General features: G+C 34.9%; 1 protein-coding gene across 1 annotated transcript in view; it reads left to right on the top strand.

Moving 5' to 3' along the window:
* The window catches only part of Ars2 (arsenic resistance protein 2), a 91303-nt gene extending 66906 nt beyond the window's left edge, over positions 1-24397 (top strand). Inside the window, exons 14-20 of the mRNA XM_083127894.1 lie at positions 3110-3277; positions 4389-4526; positions 5982-6106; positions 7991-8144; positions 9153-9289; positions 10670-10810; positions 23482-24397. Coding sequence (XP_082984020.1) covers positions 3110-3277; positions 4389-4526; positions 5982-6106; positions 7991-8144; positions 9153-9289; positions 10670-10810; positions 23482-23548 — 930 coding nt within the window. The 3' untranslated portion in view covers positions 23549-24397. The remainder of the gene's footprint in view (positions 1-3109; positions 3278-4388; positions 4527-5981; positions 6107-7990; positions 8145-9152; positions 9290-10669; positions 10811-23481) is intronic.
* Positions 24398-25378: the final 981 nt, after the last annotated feature.

Raw genomic sequence — 25378 nt, 5'->3', positions numbered from 1 at the left:
ATTTTGATCGAGAAGCTTGCCTCCCCCTCTCCCCTTAATTTTTCATTCAGTTATGCATTTGGCTAAATGATGATTTTTAAACTAGATTGATATACATGATAAGACGATTGGCCTATCTGATAGCCAAATACTGAAATTTAAAATAATGTGCTTCAGCACATGTATGTTACTGTTCTGTGAAGTGCACGTTCGTAATTAGGGAAAAGATTTTATTGTGCAAAATTATGGTCGGGAAACAGAAAAAAAGGTTCTGAAGATGTTTTCAAAAAGGTGCTGATAAAATTACTTTATTCAGGTCTAAACCAATTACATTAATATTCTTTATTCAACACTGTAACAAATAACATAATTAATAATTACATAAAAGTATCCAGTACTTAGGAAGTAAACGTGGCATTTACTGGGTTCCTACCAACTTGTTATACTGGATTATGCTCAACATTTCTGTGTTTTCTATTGTAAGTCACTGACGCTTTGAGCTCGGGAGATCCTTCCTTATATGTGGAGAAACTCCACTATACATCAACTGAAACCATTTTATAGCTCTTGTTCTCCTGTACAAAATGAGACTATAGGATTTTTTGTAGCTGCTCAGGTACAGTGAAAATCCTTTATATTTCTGTCCCAATTTTTTTTAACAAATGAAAGGAAAGATACTGAAAAAGGTGCTGATGCGTAAAAGGGGGATAAATTTGCTAATCTTACAAAAAGATGCAACAAAGTGTGTTCATTTGACTTGATTTCATGTCCTAAAATACATATCTGAAATGATCCGTATGAAAACAGCTATATTTCTGGAAAGATGCTGCACCTTAAAATCCTTTCTCTATTCATAATAATTCCAATATTTCCAAATTTTGTTGATTCTTGTGTACATTATCAGGATAGTAAATTTACATTGTTATATACCTGTACTGGGATTTGATAAAATTGAATATTTGGAAATCTAAAATTGTATTGCGTTGTGGTTAGAATTTGTCCACTTTGTATCTTAAGAATTACATTCTTGTATGCGTGAAGTTGTGTAAAAATATTAAATAATGTGGCTATTCCCAATCCAGGATGAAGTTTTAAGCATGAAATTTTGCATGCATTAATATTAAAGCAAGTCTAAATGTCTTGTTAAAGTACAACTTCAGTATACATCTTAACCAGCCTTGTGGTAGGGGGTTTTTCATTGAATGAAAGTATTTATTTTCTAAATTTCCAAAGGTCAAGAAATAGTCATGAAAAAGTCAAGAATTTTGGATTTGTTATTTTGGGAGACACCCTGATTATGCTGGCATTGTAGGATTTTTCGTTTAAGTGTGTACAAATTTGTTTTTATGTAATGTTTTTATCCTTGCGAAGTTGCTTCCTCACCACATGGTACAAACGATTTAAGGGTGACGAAGAACCATAATGGTACAAATGAAAGATAATCTTATAACTAGTTCTTGGATTTTAGGTTTGTGCATAAATCAAACCTCTTTTTTTTTTAAGTTTTTATATTTTTTTTAGGCTTTGCTCCATTTGGTGACGAAAAAGTTCAATGACTAACATAATTGAAACATGCATGCTTTGTGGATTTACCTTCCCCCAAGTCCATGATGTTTTTTTCAAAGTTCTAAACAAAATGTCTGGCACCACTGCTACCTGTACAGTCCAAAGTGCTAATTTGAAAAAAATTCAAATGTTCACCACTGACAATGCTTCTGTTGAAAGATCATTTTCAGCATATAAGATAAACTTTGCAGAAAAAACGCAGAGTTTCACTGTGGATAACACTAAAAATATAGTTATGGAGTCGTGATGCTAGATACAAGCAGATGCTTTTCATATTTCAACCTTTTGTATTACCTCCTCTTACCACCTGCACCCTGACAGACAAATATATTAACAATATAAATGGTCCGTGTGATTGCAATGCATCCAAAATTTCTAATTCAATTCATATATTTAAAATATTTAATTTAAGGTGTGGAGTTTACATATGCCATTTCATATACTCAGGCTCGAAATACATCTACAAACATATCGCAAATGTTATGGGAGGTACTAATCTAAGAATTAAAGATGGGACCGATTAATCGGTACTCTATCGGTATCGGCCGATATAGGCATATCGTTGTATCGGTTTATCGCTAAAATTACCGATCCGATATATGATAAATATCTTATAATTTAGTGCAAAATTCTGCCATTTTGTTGTAATTTTTATGGACAATCTCGATGCTCTACTTTCAAAAAAAAGTAATTGTGTAAATATTCAACTTCTTTTGCACTGCAGTCACCTCGAAATACACATTTGTTAAGGAGATCAAGGAACATTTCATGTTCTTCAAGTACCATATCTAATTTTATATCTGATCGGTAGAATATCGGTTACCAGTATCGGTAAATTTTATATCGGTACTTTATCGGTATCGGCCAAAATTTCATATCGGCCCATCCCTACTAAGCATAATTGTTAATTGTAATAGAATTTCAAACTCAAATTTATCTATTAAATTTCAATACATCTTATTTTGCAATAATCTTCCATCTGTCAGATAGATTGATCTGCAAAGGACAATAACAAAGTAAACAGATTTAGAGAATTCTGTTTTATTTTCCACGCAGTTTTTTTCTTACGAAAAACTTGCCTCTGCATTTAAAAATATGTATAAATTCAGTGGGATTTGAATTGCTAACAGCACAAGTATAGTATTACAATAATTTGTGGATAATTTTGAAAATGGTGTGTACAAATGAAAATTTGCTTAGAAAATTAAGATGGGTTTTTGTTGTATACACCTACATTAACATTTTATATGGTTCTTTTGAAATTTCGTTTTTAACTATTCTACCTAATCATTATTTTTCAGTAATTTTAAACTTTTTTTTTTGGAACCTACTTAAGGACTTTTTGAGCCTAATTTAAGATTTTTGGAGCCTATTTTAGGAACCTAAGCACACACTTTTTAGAACCTAAAAATCCATGTCTACTTATGACATGCTTAAATCATTTGTAACATGTGTAAGGGGAAGAGGGATTCACAAGGGTAACATTTTGGAAGAACACACTCCCTTCATCGGACTTATTTGTAATACATTCGATATGCAGTAAAGTCCTCTTTTCTTTTTTCAGAGCTTTGGCCTAGTTTCGAAAAACCCTGCTTTAAAAAATATCACAGATTACCTCATAGAAGAGGCATCAGCGGAGGAAGAGGAACTGCTAGGCCACTCAGCCGACCAGGAGGAAGGACAGGTGGGAGAAGACACTGCCACAATAGAAAGAGATGAAGCTTTGATTAAGGTAAATTAATTTGTCCCACTACAAGTACTCTGGTGCTAAATAATGTTATCACTAAGTGATTAAAAATGATACTCCCAGGTTCACAACTTCAACTAAACAACCTTCCATGTTTCCAGGTACACATGCTTTTACAAATTGCCGATACAAAAGCTGTTGATATCTGTTTCAGATTTATTCACTGATAATGTTTTCGTTTTTCCTCTCTTAAGGTTTGCAAAATTTTTAGTAATTAATTGTTGCTAGCATTTGCGCCATTTTATAATTAAATGTAGGTATGGAACAGATTAATATGTACTCTATGTGTAACAGCTGGTAAAGGCATGTTGATGCATTAGTCATCCAAAAAATAACAAAATGGCAGAATTTTGCATTAAATAGGCTTTTACTTGGTGCAAAATTCTTGTTATTTTGTTAATTTTTATGAATAAGATGTACAGTATATATATATGTCAGAGTTCTGTAAAGTGCAGGTGTAAATAAACAGTATGTTTTAAAATCCATTGCAGTTACCTGGTTTCTAATGTTATGGATGGTAATGAACAGAGGTTGTTCAAAGTACATTGATAATTTTACCGGTATATTAGGGAGATTGAATTTTTTGATCTGTACCCTGTTGGTATCAGCAAAATTTCATATTGATCCATCCCTAATCAAATGGTGAATATTTGTCTTATCCTTGAGCTTATCATTGTTCTTTCCACATAGCAAATTTGGACCATTATATACATTTGATGACCCAGGAAATTAATTGGACAAATCAGCACATGGTACAGTCATGGACACTTGTGTGATGAAATGATTCCACTGAAAGTCCATTGGATTATTACAACCCAGACAGGCCCGTGACTGTACATTACAATTTATAAGATACGTCTATTCTGGAAAGAGTTAAAGTAAAACTTGTAATTTCAAATACCCTTTAGTACCAACATGTGATATATTTGTACATATAGTTTTGATAAACATCAAATGGAAAATAAAACACCTTGTTTCCTACAATATACAAACTCCCATTTGCAACGTCAGGGACTGAAGAAATCGCATGCAGTTGTAGATTTAACTTTTCAATCAAGAAGCTGTAAATAAAAATGGTTCTGCCTTCTATTTATAGGTTCTTGATCGCTTACTGTTTTACCTGCGAATTGTTCATTCAGTAGACTACTATAATCATTCAGAATATCCAAATGAAGATGAAATGCCAAACAGGTGCGGCATTATGCATGCGAGAGGAATTCCTCCATCTTCTAAGGTAAGTGATAGAAGTACTTAGAAAGTATTTTGTTGAGTTAGAAGTGTCATTATCTGTAACAAGCTGATCACAGTATATTTAGATAAAAATTACTTAATCAAAACTGGCATAATGACGCAAGTGTGTGGCTAAGACTGTATTGTGAATTACTTGTCTCCAAAAACAATGCTGTCTACCCATCTGGAAATCCTGGAAAAGTAAAAGAATTTACTTTTTCTGGAAATGTCTAGGAAATTTACTGTTTCTGGGGGGGATCAGTATTTTTGCAGTAGCACTAAAAGTAAATTTTGAACAAAGGAAAAAAGGGCAAGCAAGAAATTTTAAATTTATTGTGGACAATCTCTACGTCAATTTGGTGTGGTAAGTTTAATCGGTAGCTACATTGCATATTAAATACTGTAGGAAGAGTTTTGAATTATTTTCAAGAATAAATCTACTAGTTAATGGGCTATTGGCATGTACTACTATTTTGTTGCAATTTTTGTGTTGCGTTTGATTGATATTAAGATTTATACATACAGTCTGTCACAAAAAGAATAGCACCACCCTTTAAAATTGCATGTTTAGCATGATTTAATAAAAATCATTAATTTTTTATCCGCCCTGTATGCGACCATGGCTCCACCCTTGCTCTTGTCCGGTTCACAGGCTCGGAACAAAATAAATTGTTTTCTATATAGTCCAGTTGCAGGAAGATCACGTGATTCATAGCGGAGCACAAACACAGTTGTGCTATGTTTTTTGTGATGGACTGTACATTACTAAACTTTACTATAATTATGTATTATTTGTTATTATTTATGATTTTTTTTATATAGAAAATAATTATTTCTTTACCATTAGCCAATACAAGGCTAGTAATATGTAAAAGCTCACCCCCTGATACCCCTATCCAACAGTCAATTTCTGTTGTTTTGCTTCTTGTCATTACTTTTAACATGTCAAGTGAGTGTTCCAAAAACTTTGTTAAGCTGGTGCTGAACTACTTTCTTACACATATTTTTAATACATGAATTTTCATAATAATTTAGTCTGGAAAAGTCAGGGAATTTTGTTTTTACAAATTTGTAGATACCATAAGCACTGCTTTCCTCTGCCCATTTGGAATTTTGTATCGGATTGGTAGAATATCAGAATCGGTAAATTTTATATTGGTATCGACCAAAATATTATATCGGTCCATCCATAATGTACAATATATTAAATGGTTACATAAGCATTCAAGAAAGTTATATTTTATGTAGCTACATGGCTATATTGTAATGCAGTAAGCCCATAATATATACCATCTCTTGTGTCCATTCTGCTTTTCATGTTAACAACCTAATAATTTCCAATGCCCTCTAGCATCATTGACAACATGTTATTGCTCTCTTGAGGCTTTCATCTTAATGAATATATGTTTTGTTGTCTCAAGCTCAGGACATTGAAACCTTTATTTCTTTCAAATTTCAGGTTAGTCAGCAGGAAATAAGCGACTATTGCCGTTCCTTTGAACAAAAAATTGCATCTTTTCTCCAGCCTCTTACTAAGATTTTGGTAGATGAACTGGACAAATTAGGTGTGAAAGATGCTGAAACGTATCCTTACTATCTATTCTGCATTATTATTAATTTAATGTTAGTTTTATTCCTTGCAAATTTCTTATTTTAGGAAAGAAACAATAATCAAATCTTAATAACTACATTTACGTGCAAAGAAATAGACCCACCTCACACTTTTGACATAAAATGTTTACTTTTTCTCCCAACCGTTTGGAGCCACTAGTGAACTCTATGGCAACGACAGAAGAAAAAGAGTTTACCGGCGACCCAACGAGAGATTTGCTGAGTGTTGCATTGAAGAGTGGACCAGTTACAATGTGGTGGTTCATGCATGTTCTGGAGTGCAGTTTCTATGGAAGCACGAAAGGATGTTGTTGTGATCTCTAGGGAGGGCCGTTGTCGCCAGAGAAGGGGTTTGACAGCGTATCGATACATCGAAGAGATTCTGGGAGAACATGTTGTGCCTTATGTTGGTTTTATCGGAGAAAATTTTACTTTTATGCACGACAATGCAAAGCCGCACACAGCAAATATCGTTCGTGAGTACATTGCAGAGGTTGGTTTTAGAGTTATGGAGTGGCCAGCATGTAGTCCCGACCTAAACCCTATTATACATTTGTGGGACGAGCTAAAAAAAGAGAGTTTGCGCCAGAGTTCCTGCCCCTACTTCGATCGCAGAACTTCGTGGTGCGGTAGAACACGAGTGGCATAATATCCCACAGGAAAGAATATTAAAATTGATTCAGTGTATGCCTAATCGTATGCAGGCTGTTATTAGAAATTAACAATTGTTACCATATGTTATTGTTTAAGTTCTTGAAAACTCAGTTTTCTATCATTCTGAAATGGTTATTTTTTTTGTTTTTTTCAAAGCATTACATTTTGAAAATTTTCACTTAATCAGAATAAAGCAATGTTAAAAAATTTAGGTTCACTTTAAGCGTTATTAAATTATCTTTCAAACAACATACTTCATACCTTTTATTATTATTTTTTTCTTTTTTTTTCTGAAAAACATTTTATGTCAAAAGTGTGAGGTGGGTCTATTTCTTTGCATGCAAGTGTAGATCTGTGGCATGTAGGTACTAAATATGTAATACACATTTATTTTATGTTTAAAATAAAGGGGACCAAGCTTAAAATGGACTCACCCTTGAAAGCCATGTGTGAGCACGTGATATGCGCATGCGGTTGGTGAAAAACTTAAAATGCAGGAAAATTTTGTACATTTTGCTATATTGGGACCATCAAAATGAGAGAAAATGTAAAATTTGGGTTCTGCTGTATAAACAGTAAGTATGCCACCACTTTATTAATTATATTAATTGAAATATACTAGGGGTGGGACCGGTACTCTATCGGTATCGGCCGATATAGGCATATCGATTTATTGGTAAAATTACAGATTATTTTACCAATCCGATATATATCGATAAATATCTGATAATTAGGTGCAAAATTCTGCCAATTTAATGTAAATTTTTATGGATAATCTCCATGCCCTACTTTCTAAAAAAGTGAATGACTAAATATGCAATTTATTTTTTTTCACTGCAATCACCTTGAAACAACACATTTATTAAGGAGGTCAATGAACCATTCAGGTTCTTCAAGGACCATTTCTAATTTTATATTGGATCGGTAGAATATCGGTATCGGTAAATTTTATATCAGTACTTTATCGGTGTCGGCCCATCCCTAAAATATACAAGGTTCAAAGTAACATTATTTTTTTACAATATTTTTACTTTACAATACATTCTTCTCTCTCTCTCTCTCTCTCTCTCTCTCTCTCTCTCTCTCTCTTTCTCCACCCTCCTTCAACTTCATTTACCACTTCTGAGGAAGAAAGCCATTGTATATTGTTGTATATTCGTTGGTTATGTGGATTTAGGTTGTATTTCCTTAATTGATATTCAGCGAAGTTGAGAAGTTCATCCAGGCAAATACACAAGAACTTGCCAAGGACAAGTGGTTATGCCCATTGTCAGGAAAGAAATTCAAGGGACCTGAATTTGTACGCAAGCATATTTTTAATAAGCATGCAGAGAAAGTGGAAGAAGTCAAAAAGGAGGTAAGTTAGCGTTTATTTTAAAAGTTATTTTCACATATTCTCCCTAACCATGCACTCATGCCAAGTCTAGTTTAATTATCTAAAGCATAAAACAAATACACTTCTTATACAAATAAATAAAAGGGGAGTCGAAATCAATCTGATAATTTTCTGGAGTCTGGGTAAAATACCTCCAGGGTGAGGAGGGAGTCTGAGAAAAATCTTCAATTCCGAAGCATAAAACATGAGAGGGCTGATAATGGAATGGAGGAGTGGGGGGAGAATCACTGGGGCGATGCCTCTGTGGAAGCAAGCTAAATCTGAAATTTCACCAAAAAAATGTAGTTTTTTTTTTTTTTTTTTACTTCTGCTCTACCAGAGACTTACAGCCAAATCTGTACTGAACAAAACAAGCTATGATTTGTGACTACTGTTCGAAGTTTGAGATATTATATTTTAGGGATGGGACCGATTAATCGGTACTCTATCGGTATCGGCCGATATAGGCATATCGGTGTATCGGTTTATCGGTAAAATTACAGATTATTTTACCGATCCGATATATCAATAAATATCTGATAAATTAGCGCAAAATTCTGCCATTTTGTTGTATTTTTTATGGATAATATCCATGCTCTACTTTCCAAAAAAGTAAATGTCTAAATATTCAATTTCTTTTGCACTGCAGTCACCTTGAAACAATTTATTAAGGAGGTCAATAAAATTTTAAGGTTCTTCAAGGACAATTTCTAATTTTATATCGGTTATCGGTATCGGTAAATTTTATATCGGTACTTTATCGGTATCGGCCAAAATTTCATATCGACCCATCCCTATTATATTTTATTTAAAACGTTGAATTTTAAATTTCGCACTGAAAACACACTGGGCGTTTGCGCAAACACCTGGAAAAACAGGTTAAGTACTAAATTGTAAAAACAGTTAAAGCTGTCATCACATTTTTTGTATCTTTTTCTCATGTAACTCTAACATTCCATTGTCCTGACTCCTGATGATTCTTTTCAACAGGTGGAATATTTTAACAATTACCTTCGAGATGCGAAGAGACCTCAACTGCCCGAACATCCTGGAAGTCGCCAGCAACGTAAGGATAGTACCGGCGAGCGTGAGACATACTCAGCCTCTCCTGCAAACTATATGCAACAGTAAGTTGAATAATTGTGTAACCAGTTTTCTTGTTAGCAGGACTGTGGTATTGTTATCAGAGAGTATGGGTTGGAATTTAGTCTGTAAATATGGTTGTTGAGCCTAAATATCCTGAAAAATATGCAATGTGTAATTTTGCAACAACATTGTAGGGGAATTGACTATTTTAATGGAAAAATCTAGTTGATTTCTATAGTAATAGTTCCAATGGAGAATTTGTATATTAAAACTTATTAATATTTTTAACAATTTTCAAGTATTGGTTCAAAGTGTTATTGGCTCAGTGCTACTTATTAGGCAAAATGACATACACATGAGTAGATTATAGAGCTTATGGGCACTGAAACCCCTTGGTTTTGTTTGCACAAGGTCTGTGGCATTTCCAGTATGAAGCTTTTACTCTTTTGCAAGAAGTTACTCACCCAGTCATTTTCGTTCTGTCTTCCAATTTCTCTTTCTTCTTTCTTGTCTGTTTTTTTGGTAAGCAAGTCATGGTATGGACTTATATTCTGTTCTTACTTTCTTGTATTTCTCTGCTTGCTCGCCTTCTTCAATTCACAGCATCCTCATAGCCCAGTCAATGAAGGTAAAAAGTTAATTGTAGGGAACATTTTTGTAAAAGCTGAATTTTAGTCAGTTGTTAGACCAATGCCAGGAGTGCAAAATCCTAAATGTCCCCACCCCTCCACCATACTCCCCCCCCAACCTCAAATTCACAGACTCTAACCTTTTTCAAGTCTTGATTTTCATTAGATAGTCCACAAACTAGGTGTTTGATTTTTCACTAATGTTAAAATTTTTAACTTTTGAATTAATTACGTGACAAGAAATTGTTTGGAAAAATAGGTGTAGCCTAAATTATAAGCTTTTAAACAATGAAGTTTTAAGGTATTATAATGTAATGTAAAAATGTGTCTCCAAATGGAGGATAGTACCAAAAACCATCTTGTAGTGATGATCTTTACCTCAGTCCTTCTGCTAAGTCCCAGATACAGTAATTGACTTTTTTTATATAAAATAGTGAAACTTGGTAGGATTAATTGTTATACCATTTAAGATATTTTCAGTTGAGTAGCCAATCACTATATCCATGATGATGGTTGCCATCTTAAATAGAGTCGCCATATTGGATACTTTTTGATTTGATATATCTCAGGAACAGTGTCACCTATCAACGTGCACTTTCCAAATTCCGTCAATTTTCATAATAAAAAGAATAATAATCATTCTGACGAAAAAAAACTCACTATTTAGAACATGACTTCGAAGTCTAAATAATTCTCGAATCTAGCTATAGTATTTTATATAGAACATTCTAAAGAGAGATACAATTTATGAACAATTCAATTTAATTTGAAGCCAAAACTTTCAATTTATAGTTATGGTTACAATTATGGAGCATCTGGCGGCAGGCACACTGGGTATTCAAATAACTATGGAGGCTATGGTGGGTACAACCGTGACCCTTACACTCGGGATGCTTACTCACGACCATCCAGGGGATCGTACAACCGATCAAGGTAAGAGTGAGTGAAATTTATTCCTTTCCAAAGTTCATTTCTCTTTCATGTAGCAAAATTTGTCTACAATTTGAAATGTGAGCATTAGGAATTTGTAACTGCTACTGCTATACAGTTTACCAATACCTTGCAGTATAGTTCGTTAACTTCTTTATTCGTATGGGTCAAGTTGGTTGCAGCAGATTGTGCCTTAGAAATAGAAGCTGCATATTTTACCAGGCTATATGATTTACAAAAAGATCAGCAAAATGGTGGAATTTTTGCATTATATTCCACGCTCTTTTACTAATATTACGTACATTGACATGGTGATAGAGTTCAGATTAATTCACATTAGTAAAATGTATTATGTTTTAGGGTGAGCCATTTCCAATGTATCAATATAGAAAGTATTCATTATTGGGAAAAGAGAGACGCGGTGGTATATACATACGAAGATACTAGTACTCACTTTTATTCATGAAGCTTCGCGGATAAAAGGGAATACTAGTTTCTCCGTATTTATAGAAAGTATGTTGGGATTTAATCACAGGTACTTTGGGAGTCTAAATATCACGGAAATCGAGGAAAGTGCATAATTTTCATTATTTTTAAAACATTGCGAAAAGAAACTGATTTCGTTACTAAATGATGATCTCATCTGCAATTGAAAATTGATAGGGTCACATATTTATGGTGAATAAAAAATCAAGATTTCAGTTTAGAAAAAACTGAGCATTTCAACTTGGGATCAAAGTGGTATATAAAATGCCGTGTCTGTCTTAAAATGATGAATATAACCCTAAATTTGATTTAAAAACTAAACTTATTACACAAAATAACATTTATCTTCTAATAGCACATTTATGTAGTTATCAGAAAATTATTTTTGTGTAAAAGAATTCATTTTTGCTACTCAAATATTTACAGCAGAATTGATCAATTTCCTGTGATCTTCATAACTCGCATGATAAATCAGACTTCAGAAAGTGTTGCGTTGGCAAATTTCATGTTTAAGAGTCTATTTCGCATTATTCATAAAAAAACATGATAGGAAAATGTACCTCACGACTTTCAAAACATGAAAAATTAAAATTACAGTGTGTTATTTCATATTTCCATCAAAAATGAAATATGCATGCCTCTAAAAGTTGATATATTAAAATTTATAAATATTCTGAACTTTGAATTGTCTCAATTTTCCAGTAATGGTATTGGTGAAACTAGATAAGACTATCTGCAGTTGGCTCAGCCCTGGTATTCTTCAACTTGGCAAGCAAATGAACATGATGTTCTAACGCAGTTATAATTATAGTCGACAGGTTACAAATTGTATTTTCACACAAGATTTGAATATATTTACAGTCTTATTTCTTAACTAGTATTTGTAAGTTGTATGTAGTAATGATAAAGCACCCAAATTGCTCAACATTGATTAAAACAAATGTTGTTAAATTTTCTCTTAATTTGAGAAACTGATGTGCTGCACTTTTTCTAATAGAAGTTAGCTGCCACCTTGGATATGATGGACCTGAATGTTTGTTCATATTAGAATCTGTTAGTGTTCTTTTACAAGTTTGGTTACTGTGAGTACCATATTTCAGAAAATTTTGAGTTCTCTTGCATGTATATTTCAACTTTCATTACAGAAATTTGTTTTAATATTTTTTTTATTTCATTGTTCATATTTTATACTTTTATTGTTTCATGTTTGTGTGTGTATTCGAGAGAGAGAGAGAGAGCACTAAATATGCATTCCAGAATTTTATAAAATACCTTTTCTGCCCATTATAAGTACATATTTTATATTTCTCACATAAGCATTAGTGATGTGAGAAATCAGTAAATTTGCCAATTTTGATGCACTCGTCAATAAGTTTTAGCTTATTCTAATTTCAGTAATTAACAGATTTTGATGTATTTCAATATAAACATTTCTAGCATTCTAAATGCATACAGCATGTCGCCATACAAAACCAACACTTTCACAGGGTTTAGATGACATTAAGACAAAAAAACTTTACTTTACAAAATTTTCCTTGTTAAAGCGTAGAGGGACCACTTCCACATCAGGTACGCATTTAGTTCAATATTGCCACTGCTAATGGAAGAACATTGTACAAGAGAGTATGAATTGCTTCCCATGTTGCAAGTGGAAGCGATTTCTAAAGTTGATAATTAAGCTATATACAATCTATAAAAGATGTGATGAATAAGTATTTACTAGGGCTGAGCCGATACCAATACCCTGACTGATTCCTACCGACACCAATAGTATAATATAACAAGTTATTGAGTCATACTAACTCGATCACATCACCAGGCACGTATCTAGAAATATAATTTGTGGGGCAGTCCGATGAAATATTGCTATTGTTATAATTACATGTATAGTACAAAGATGCTATAAAATCAGAGAAACAGCAGCAAATATTCATCATCTAGCTTATGTGCAGTTAAGACCGCTAAAATTGATATAAAAACAACCTTCCTGGCAAGGACATTAATGTCAAAATAGTAAAAATTTAACATTTATTAAATAAAAAATGTTAGGTCCAGTAAAGTTCCTGATTAATATTTTATGTATACAGGGTGGTGCAAAATTCCGTTTACAACTCTTGGGAGGTGAATCGCCAAGTAAAAACAAGGAAAAAATGCCATGTGAAAAAATGTCGAAATCGGCACCGTTTGCGAGTGACAGGCGTGCGAAAATCGCCTCACACCATGTGTAAAGTACAATAACTCAAGAAGGAAGAAAGATATGAATGGCGGATTAAAAGAATACAAAGAAAGTCGTGCCTGACGAATACAATGGTGCAGAAATTGAGGCCCAGTGTAAATTGCGCAAGGGGACTCTCAAAAAAATTGGGGAATCCCATGATGGAAAATATAGGAAATTTGCTACTATTTTCTACATAATGTTGAGATCGGAATGTAGGCAGTAAAAAATGACGACGTATGTCCACATGTCCCACTACTGCTGGTACACCGTCCCACATTTGGGAAATAGGAAAATAACTGCAAATCTCCTGTTGCGCACGGTTCTTATTGCGGTACGAAGAAGAAAAGAAACCAAGTTGTCACATGTCCCACTACTGCTGGGACACCATCCCAAATGGAAAAAAATACCGGAAAATCCTAAAAGAACGTTTCAATCTCTTAATGTTGACACATTACTTTGCAGTACGAAAAACAAAAGTTAAACAATGGCCACATAACGTCAGGCTGTACATACTACAAGAGAGCTCCCCAAAGAAAGTGGGTAATCCTCGAAGGAATGAAGACGGAGAATGGCGAGAAAACGCACACTAAGGCATGTAACATTTCCAGGCACAGCACATCTTGAAGGGATTCCATTGAGAAGCGCACAACCTCCGCACATGCAGATCGATGGTATGAAGTACAGCGATCTCCAGCATCTTCACTCGCACCTTTCACTAAAGGACACTATGCGGTGCTGTTAGGGACTCACAAACACCGGTATACTCAGAGAGTTTGTTGAAAATGTCCACCATTGACTTCAAGACAAAGATGGCATCGGCGAAGTACTGATTGTCTGATACGCGCAAATACCTCTGGCATGTCAACAATTGCCCCAGCAGCGGCACTAACACGAGCAACGAGGTCTTCAGCACTTTCCACAAGGGTTTCATACACGAGCCTTTTCATTTCTCCCCATACACAGAAACCCTGTGGTGGCCACGGTAAAGGTCCACCCCTGCCAATCCAACGATCGCCGAAAATATCGTTGAGTAAGGCCCTGGCTCCCCGGTCGAAATGTGCAGGGACGCCGTCGTGTTGAAACCAGATACGTTGTCTACCTGCCAGTGGAACGTTTTCCAAACGTTCAGGTAATACGTCATGTAGAAACACCCGATAATTCCCACCACACAAAGTAGAGGGCAAAATGTACGGGCTTATCAAGTGGTCACCTACTACGCCACACCACACATTCACTGCGAACCTATGTTGATGATGGCGCACAATGATTGCATGCGGATTGTCCATATCCCAGACGTGGCTGTTGTGGCTATTGAACATGCCGTCCCTGGTGAACATTGCCTCATCGGTCCACAAAACTATTGTTGGGAAATCCGGAATGGCAAGAGTTTGTTGCACGTACCATTGGCAGAAATCCATGCGTAGGGGAAAGTCCGTACTGATAGTGGGTTGTCGCGTACGAGCAATGACACGTATGCTGGTGTCAGGACGGTCTCGTATCGCGCCCAACACGCCCTCTTCAAATTGCACTGTGAGCACAGTGCGGGGTCTTCCACAATCCCACCTACGGGGTAGTAGAGATCCAGTTTCACGCAGTCGAGCATCAAGTCTTTGAAAGAGTGCATGCGCTGGTAACCGCCTATTGGGAAAACGTTCGTGATACGAACGCCGTGCTTCACGGCTGTTTCGGTTTGCCTCTCCATAAACGAGATGCATGTCAGCAAGCTCGTGGGTAGAGTACTCCACCATTGTCCTGTTCGAGAACTGCCCAGCAACAGGGGCACTTTCCCTCCGAGTGACGGATCACAACTACCGTGATTAGCACCCACGTAATGTCACACAGGTGTCCACGCAGTTTTTGCAAACCGAGAAAGAACACGGAATACGTACTCTACGTACAATATTCCTTGGCGCAATTCAACCACACACACACGCCAGACTAAACTCCACGCTGCGACACGCAGAACAGACAGGAAGAACAACGGTCGATTACACTCTCTACGTAGTATCCACCAACGCTAATACGTAACAGGTGACCTACACTCCCAGCGCCTCTAGTGGGGCTTCCTGTATAAATTAGCTAAAATCAATCTCAGCGTAATCTGATGGCATAGCGTCATTTTCGGGTGAATTTCCTATTTCCCGATTGTGGGAGGGTGTACCAGCAGTAGTTGGGACATGTGGACATACGTCGTCATTTTTTACTGCCTACATTCCGATCTCAACATTATGTAGAAAATAGTAGCAAATTTCCTATATTTTCCATCATGGGATTCCCCACTTTCTTTGAGAGTTCCCTTGCGCAATTTACACTGGGCCTCAATTTCTGCACCATTGTATTCGTCAGGCACGACTTTCTTTGTATTCTTTTAATCCGCCATTGATATCTTTCTTCCGTCTTGAGTTATTGTGCTTTACACATGGTGTGGGGCGATTTTCGCACGTCTGTCACTCGAAAACGGTGCCGATTTCGACATTTTTTCACATGGCATTTTTTCCTTGTTTTTACTTGGCGATTCACCTCCCAAGAGTTGTAAACGGAATTTTGCACCACCCTGTATTATTAAAAGTAAATATATTATTATATAATATAAAAAAACGACATTTTTTGGCTGACCCAAGCGATATTTTAAATAGATGGAAGAACTACTCTAATGACCTTTTAAATGTTCATGTAGGAGATAAATCGGATGTAAATGAACTACACACAGCAGAACCTTTAGTTCTGACTGAAGTTAAAGATGCTATTGAAAGGCTAAAGAATAACAAAGCACCTGGCATTGATTTAATACCAGCTGAGTTAACTACAGAAAACTATCAGCATATATTGATGGTTAGTCCAAATAATACTTTCTGGTACAGATATCATCAGCTCAGCCCAGATTTTTACCTTGCTAAATAAGTTATTGTTTATGTATTATAGGGATGGGCCGATATGAAATTTTGGCCGATACGAATATAAAATTTACCGATACTGATAACCGATATTCTACCAATCTTATATAAAACTAGATATGGTACTTGAAGAACCTGAAATGTTCATTGATCTCCTTAACAAATGTGTGTTTCGAGGTGACTGCAGTACAAAAGAAGTTGAATATGTAGACAATTACTTTTTTAGAAAGTAGGGCATTGAGATTATCCATAAAAATTACAACAAAATGGCAGAATTTTGCACTAAATTATAAGATTTTTACCGATATGCCTATATTCGGTCGATACCGATAGAGTACCGATTAATCGGTCCCATCCCTAATATATTATAACCCATGATTCTCAGGTTTGGCTTACAGGAAAGCAGTTGTATTGTACACCCAATGGCAAAATAAATAGCAGGGGAATTTTCCACCACTATTATAATTCAGCCTGTTTTCCACAATGTGATGACCATGACTTAAGATAAATACGTCAATAGGCAGAGGACAGCATCTGCTTTGCATCAACAGAACTCCATTCCTTAAAGAAACACAGGATGTGGAATAAAAAGCAATGAAAATTGTGATGAACAGTTTACATACTAGTATTATCTTTGCCATTGACTGTACCATTGGAAATATGAGGTTTCCCCATAAAAGATAACCGAAAGTATTATGTACCAGGTATTATGATTAACTTTTTTTTGGTCACCCTGTATAAATTATATGCTCTCTTACGTTATACATTCACAGTCAGAAATTGAGTATCAGTATTGGTTTAAATTTCAGATTATTACTAGATCTGGTCTGATGATTTTGGCAAGTATGAAGATGCTTTATCACATTCCTAATAGGTGCTTCGCTTCTAAAAAAACTAAAATGCAGGAAAATGTAAAAATCGAGGAAAATTTTATAACATTTTTTCAAGTTTATTGCAGTATTCAGAGGTATGAACCAAACTGGTTACAGCTTGCAGTTAACTAATATCCCGGGACTCTTTGTTTTCAGGGTTGCTAGCGGGGATCCTCGTCAAATTGTTGGCTATCACGACCTAGATGCTCCGGACGATGTGGACATCTTCTAGGTGGTGTGTGTGTGTTTTGTCATATCAGTTATTGGACACTTGATCTCTCCCCACCAGCCTACCACAGAAGCCAGCCAAAGTCTTAATAATGTTTCAAAAAGTGTGAGCAATAGCAATCAGATATGTTGTCAAATCTCGGTGGAATTGTACATAATGTATATTTTTTTATTAGAACAATCAGACCTTTCATGTTTCATTACAATATTTTGTGATGTCATGACTTGGTTCAGTATTTAATTGATTTTGGAAAGGTTTTACAATTGATCATGAAAGGAAATAAATTGTCATTGAAAGTAAACTTGTAGGTTCATTTTCCCTTAAATTTTTTATACCTCAGAACCAAAATTTAACATCTGGAAAATGTCGCACATCCTTAACAAGGAGATGATGTTATCCACTATTTTCCCGATCAGTTTTCTTTTTAAAGTCACAATAACAATGAAGCCAATTCAAATTTGGACCAATAGAAATTTAGCTGTATGAGCAATGTTGGACAGTGGCCAATATTAATCTCACTTTGTTCTTTTCTAGTTTTTATACTCTGAAGGTGATTGTGATATTCCTTTAGTTGCAAAGCACAGCTGATGGTTGTTCACTTTTTTTATTTGTAGTGGTGGTAAATTTCAGTAGCTCTGATTGCACTTTAACTAGACTAGGCCCCGATTGGCTTTTCTGCATCAGCCTGGCCAAACTTTTTAGTGTAATGATAACTAGATGAGTAACTATACTCTGTCCTGGGAGTCTGTGGAGCAAGGCCGTGCATAAAAGAAGAGGAGAAATTGAGTGGGCGGAGCGAAGCAGTACGTGCTGCTGCGGCTGCAGTTGCTTTTACCCCTCCACGCAACCCTGTTCCCTCAGATTTGTTCGCTTGTTCCAGATTTTCCTGGGACAAAGTATAGCTGGAGTATCGAGAGGTTGGTGGCGATCACGTGCAGCCATCTGTACCTGGGATTAAGAGTATTTGGTACAATAAGGGTAGACATGCACACTGTCTAGAAATTGAGAAGGTGTTAATACATCTACTCATTTTTATTCGTGCAACCTGATAAATCTAAATCTTTCGTGCATTTTGTGTGTGCGAGAGAAATCCTGTTACATCATTATTAATCACACATCAGCTGAGCAATAAGATCAAAAACTTTTTACCAACCGAAATGTAAATTTATTAAAGGAAAACTGACGGGAAGAGATACGCTTTAGAAATTCACATGATTTTACTTATACGAAATTCATTCCATGGCATATCACTGTGGTGGCTTGGCAGGGACTGGCTAATCAGGGGTCAATTCTGTTTTCAGATCTTTTGGATAACAACAAAGTAACCATGAATAATATAATATTTCATTCATAATTTCAGATGCAGCAGCCAGAAAATAATTACTTTAACCATTATTGTCATAATTATATTTATTTCCATATAATAAGCTTGATGTTACTGCCGCAAGGGCAATATTTTATACCCTGATTAGGTGGTCCTGATGTCTGGAAATTAATAAGTTATTCTGCAGCCTGCAGAATTTGATCTGGGTTCAGTGTACCAAAAGAAATTCTCATGCCGGGTGCACAGCATGCTATGATGCCAAGGGTCCTGTGTTCGAATCCCAGCCTGGGCATGGATGTTCTTTGCGAGTGTCCCCTCATCAATTTCATATCACTCATTCTCATCTTCGCAATTAGCCAAAAGTGGCAGAAATACAAAGTAAAATAAACCAAATTAATCTTTTACTGGGTGTGAAATAACCATTTTGGCCTAGGCTGAATTAGACTTTAAATGGGTTGGAAAATATTTATGTAGCTTTGGTATTCCCATTGTATCCTCCTCCACCAACCAGCTATTACACCATTTTTTGAAACAGTAATAACTACAGCTAAAAATATGCTAGTGGACCTCTATTGCTGCATTGTCTGTATAATAATGCACCATTTCTAAAATGTATTTTTAAATATGTAGTTTATTTTCCTAATTAGTTTTTGTTTTTGTTTTAAGCCCACTTTATGCACAGATAGGCTAATCGGGACTCGACCTGCAGTTGAAAGTGGGATCCTAACTACTATGTGCCACCACAGGGGATCGAACCCTGGACCCCTTGATTACAAGGCAATGACATTGCCAAGCTATTTGAGATCCATTGCATACATTACTAAATATTATGGATGGACCAATACAAAATTTTGACCGATACGTCGAGAACAATGGTTCTGAACCCTTCATATACTACAAGCCTCTTGCTGATTTATGTGGATAATGGATTCCCAGGACTTAATATGTAATTCTAAACTGCATGAAATATTGATTTAACCTAGGAATGGTGATGCATGGAATGTTAGCTTGATCCAAAAAATGCTAAATTAGCAAGTTGCCCTCCCCTTTCAGAGGACTGAAACAAAAACTTAAAAATGTCAAGACAGGGCAACAACAAAAGCAAGAAATAGCAAACCCATAAACAAAAAGATCAAGATGTTAAAAGAAGTGTTTGACAGGATAAAAGAAAATGGGTAGAAGAATTAGCAAATCTAGCAGAAGAGGCAGCAAACAGATATAACGTAAAGGAACTACACAATATAACAAGACAATAAGCAAAGGAGAAAATTCCAAAAACCAATTAAAGATCTTAATGGGAAGTTTCTTAAATCAGGCAAATTGAAAAATGGAAACATTATCTCCAAGAATTATTAAACGGGGAACAGCAAGAAGAAGGAATTACAAATCAAAATCCAGATTCATCAACAACTGGTGAGAAATATGAGATTAAACTAGAAATTAAACATTTTTAAAAAAGGTAAAGCTTCAGGTAAAGATAGAATACCACTGGATATTTTGCTAGCTGACATAAAAACTTCAGCCTCCACTTTCATATCCCTCAATGTCCCAAATTTGGACAACGGAGAGGTATCTACAAGAATGAAAAACTGGATTAATTATTAAATTACAGAAGAAAGGAGATATTATAAAGTGTAGTAACTGGAGAGGAATAACGTTGTTATCAATACCGATCAAAATAGTTGCAAACAATATAAAGTAACCGTGAGTGATTATAAATGCTAATAACCATTGTTGTTCAAAATCTGAAAGTAACATTTGTCCCTCACCATGGCCATGCGGTCTAAGGCATCATGCTTTGGCCTCCGGCTACAGGATGTGCATAGGTTCGTGTCTCCTGGGGGAAGTGTTACTTTTCTCCTGCAATTTCGCCCTTGGGACTGCTGGAAACTCACCATCGTGAGTGAAATTTGGGGGGGCTAGGAATAAGTAGCGTAAGCCTATCATGGAAACCTATGACGAGGACGGGATGTTCGTTGTGCTGACCACACATCACCCTGTAACTGATTACAGGATCTCCCACCGCGACAGGTAGGAGTGAGGCTGGCAGTTGGTAGGTAGGCTCCGGCCTACCTACATTTAATAACTTCAAAAGTAACAGTCACAAATTCTTCAAATACACCACAAAATGTCAACTATATTGCCAGGTGTCATTCCACTGTTGCATTTGACTCAATTAAACCTCTATTGGCATACGTGTTCCAGAGCAATGCAATTGGTATATGGTGAGCATGGCACTTGCATATGGATTTAATTTTGTGTGTGTGTGTGTGGCATTTGTTCTAACATCTTTTTACATTTAATTAAAATAATTTATAAATATTTTTGTCAAATATATATATATATATATATATATAATGGATAAAAGCAAGGAGGGCCAAAAGGGCTAAGTAAAAATCAAATAAGGTAAAAGGAAACACTCACCGGACAGTAGGAAAATTCAAAATTTTCGCTAATTTATAGCATCATCGGTGTGAGAAGAAACAGAAGACGGAAATATCACTTTTTGGAATTTTATTACATAATAACAAATACTTTCTTGTATTTCAGTATTACTGATTATATATTATGAGATACAATTTATCAAGAAAAACATGACAATTTTTATAAATTTATTTGGAATTTACTTTTGATAACTAATTTGCATAGCATTAGTAATAAATTCCACCTATTAGTTTCATCACGACCAATATATTGAGGAGAAGGGACAAGTAATTCATCTTCATGGAAAGATCGATTCCTATTGCTATCATGATCACTCTACAGTGTTCAACATTATCTTATGGCCCTGAGAATCAACCACAATCAAACTAGCTGTTCTTTTTTCGACAGAAAACTGTGAAAAATACGAATTCAATGGGAACAGTAATTGAAAAAAAAAAATGGTTACGCAGTTGGTATATGTATGAGCATGGCGCTCACAAAACATGGACTGTCATCAAAATGGCATGAATACGCAGAATGAGAGCAGTGCTGTGACCTACAGTTGATATCGTCTGGCCACAGCTATTACAAAACCAGCTACTCATGACCAGAAATGATACCATTATCTCCACCTGAAAAACTTATGATTATATTCTATGATGAGTGCCACACCCACACATGTACCAAGGAACGTTTAATTGAATGTATAACCTGCTACAAAGTTGTCAATGGCCAATGTAAACAGCAACCATACCGGAAAGCTCTGCAGAGACTTGTGTGACAATGCACCATCTTTCTGGAATATGCATTCAAGCAAAATAAGAACAGTTTATTTCTAGAGTGTATTAAATACAATGGAAACTGCCATTAAGGTATGTGGCTGCAACTTCTGACTAGCTACAACAGGTCACAGTTTCACGAACACAGGTGTATGCAGTCTACGGATGACCACTTTTTTTTTCCAAAAATTCCAAATTGAAAAATGCTGTTTTTGAAAATGAAAAAGGAAGTACGAAAAATGATTATTTTTTTTTCAAAAAAGCTGAAAATCGAAAAAATCAGTTTCCAAGTTTCTCTTTTTAAGGTCTGTTTTTGAAAACGTGCTATCTTCATGTAAATACTTCATTTTGCTGCCATATGCCAGAATATCGTGAGATAAATTGTATCATACAGTCATACACCCTTATTCAGCTGCACTCCTCAGTACGCATGGCCACTCTTTTTCGAAAAATTCAATATCGAAAATTATTTTTTTAATAATGAAAAACTAGCAATATTTAGAGATAGGAAATTTTTTTTCAACAAACTATATATATATATATATATTTAGAGAGAGAGAGAGAGAGAGAGAGAGAGGCAAGTTTGTTTGAACGAACTGAAATGTAGAGGGAGCAAAGATGCAAAATGATCAGACATTTATATTTGCTATTATACTAATATCGTAATTGCTTTTCAGAAAAACGTACATGGAAAAGCAAGAAAGAAACGGATTTGTAAAAAGAAATTACTTTTTTGACACTAAAATTTTGAAACCAGTATATGGAGCCAAATAAAGTTGTGAAAAACAAACTTTTTCAATAATTAAAAAATTGAGACAAAAGAAGATAAATTAGAAAAGAAGAAAACACACAGAAATTAGAAACTTTTCTACAAAGTTGCTGGAAATGAGAAACTGAAAATTTATTTCACTTTTGAAAATCAAAAAACATTTTTTTCGAAAATGGCATTCATAATGCAGTCATACTTACAGATATCTGGGATTAAATTTCTTACAGGTGGGGTAGCTTCAGGGTGACAAAAGGAAGCTACATTGAGCATTTGTGAATATTAAAAAAATATTTGTGGAAGAGTGAAACTGGATAATATTCTGTAGTTATCAGATACAGAAATAAATTATGTAAGTATATTTATTAAGGTTACTTATGGGAAACTAATTAAAAATAACCCTGTATAAGTATCACTTTGGCACTACACCATATCAATCTATCAGTTTCATTTTGAAATATCTTAAGTTATGATATACCGAAAATCAAATATAATTTTACATAATTTCCAAGGTATTTATACTGCTAAAGTGTCATGTGTGTCTCTGAGGATTCTGCAAGATACCCAGGAAGTATCTGTGGATATCAGCGATTAAATTTAGGCTATTAAAATTCAATGTTTACTTGCTTTTGGTTTAATAATAATAATAAAAAATATTGACATGTATTTCTTCTATTTTCAGGGGTGATTATCGACCAGTAATTCATTATAGAGACTTGGATGCCCCCAGGGAACCAGAAGAATTCTAAACAGTAGTGTTTTTTTTTTAATCAAGAAATGAAATTACAATGACAAGATAAAGAAGTAAAATTACTTAAGATTGTGCACTTTGATCTCAGTATCGAGATTAAAACCAATTTTTACAATGTTATTTTGAGACTGTGAAGTCCTGTGAATATATGAAGGAGTGAACGGTGTGTGTGAATGCTTGTGAAATTGACACTGAAATTGATATCAATACGTATATACATTTACCACCACTTAAAATAAATAAAAATTATCTGTTTTCCATGATTTTTTTGCACTGTTGAGTAAAGTATTTTAATAATTTTCATATTCTTTTTTTCAAATATGCAGTTACCGTTTTCATTTACACATTTTTCTAACGTGGATACTGTGTAAATGGAGAACAAAATCATGTATATGTGTTTGAGTGTGGGAATGAGTGAACTTGTAAGAAAAGATGTTGAACAAAGTTATTTTCATTATGGACTATTTTAATGTAACATTGCAATTGAGAAAATGACATTATTCATTAGCATTATTTTATGCACTCAGACTGTTTCATTTTTTTACTGCATACAGTTGCGGTACAAACATCCAAATGTGTATTGATATAAGCAGTTAAAATCGTAAACATTTTTTCCTATGTTGTAAACAAAATATGTTTATGTATACGTAAAAACTTTGTTCTTCTAACAAAAGTCAATGAAATATGGTGTTACATCACGATCTGAAAATTTTATTCATTTAATAAAAATTGCAAGGTTAATGCTCTAAAACAATACACAAAAATAAGTACATATTCATTTATTCCTCTTTTTGTCCATTGTTCTTGGAATGTAACCTGTCAATAAATGCGTGTTTATTTTGTAGAATTTTTACTCTTTCCATTTTGTAACTACCTTAAAAAAGTGGCTGTTTTTTCTTCTTCTTCACCTGGTGTACTATGAAGCAGTCTTGAACTGGGTCATTCTACAGAAAGAAAATAAGAAAAGAAAAATTCAGTAAGAAATTTGAAATTACTATGTAGTTCCGCATATGATACTACCAGGTATTAGGTCGTACAGCATGGCAGTATGGAGAATACAAAGATGTAAATGAGGAGTCCCTATGTACCAAATAAAAGATAATTGCTAATAATGGTAGATTAATAAATAATTTGCATTGCTATTATTATCGACAGCTTTGACAGTACTGGTAAATGAATGGAAAAAAATGAATTGGTTGTTCCATAGGTTGATCTGATATGAACACAATCTTATCCTTATTGGTTGTGGCCTCCAGCTCATTTGAAAATACAAACTTTGAATCATTCAGGGAGTATTTCTTGTATATTTGCAATGTATTCAGCACTGTCCTTTCCCCATAGACTTTCACTATTGCACAGTCATTAACTTTCATATAGTTGTATTCTTGATCTACAGAGTTATGCTCCGAACAGTCTGAATCTAAGAGAGAATTCACACTGAAGTGGCAGACGACATGTGTTGCTTGGAATCGAGCCAATCGACAGCAATGTTTCATGCTGTAGTGTCATGACAGGCCTAACAAGCATGCGTTTGATAGGTGAAATCCTTGAGCGACGTCTCTTCAGTCTGAAATCTACCTAGGTATGCAACTTCGTAGTGCAATCTTTCTCCAAACCAACTTTTCAAAATGTACAGGAAATGTTAATGAATGACCAATGAAGCTTTTGAAGCATGGTGGAGATCGTTTTCCCAAACATTATGATAGTGTAAAGTGAAACCTTAGTGCAACTCATCATAACAGAATTGGAGGAACGTAAGTAAAAAATGCAATGTTTAGTTGTTGTTTTTTTTGCTTTAGTGATAAGTAAGGTGAAGTCCTGTATCTCC

The sequence above is a fragment of the Lepisma saccharinum genome, chromosome 8 (assembly GCF_977018435.1).
Source record: "Lepisma saccharinum chromosome 8, izLepSacc3.1, whole genome shotgun sequence".
NCBI classification, from domain to species: Eukaryota; Metazoa; Arthropoda; class Insecta; order Zygentoma; family Lepismatidae; genus Lepisma; species Lepisma saccharinum.
Note: the sequence above shows the minus strand (reverse complement) of the source record. Positions and strands in the feature narration are given on the sequence as shown.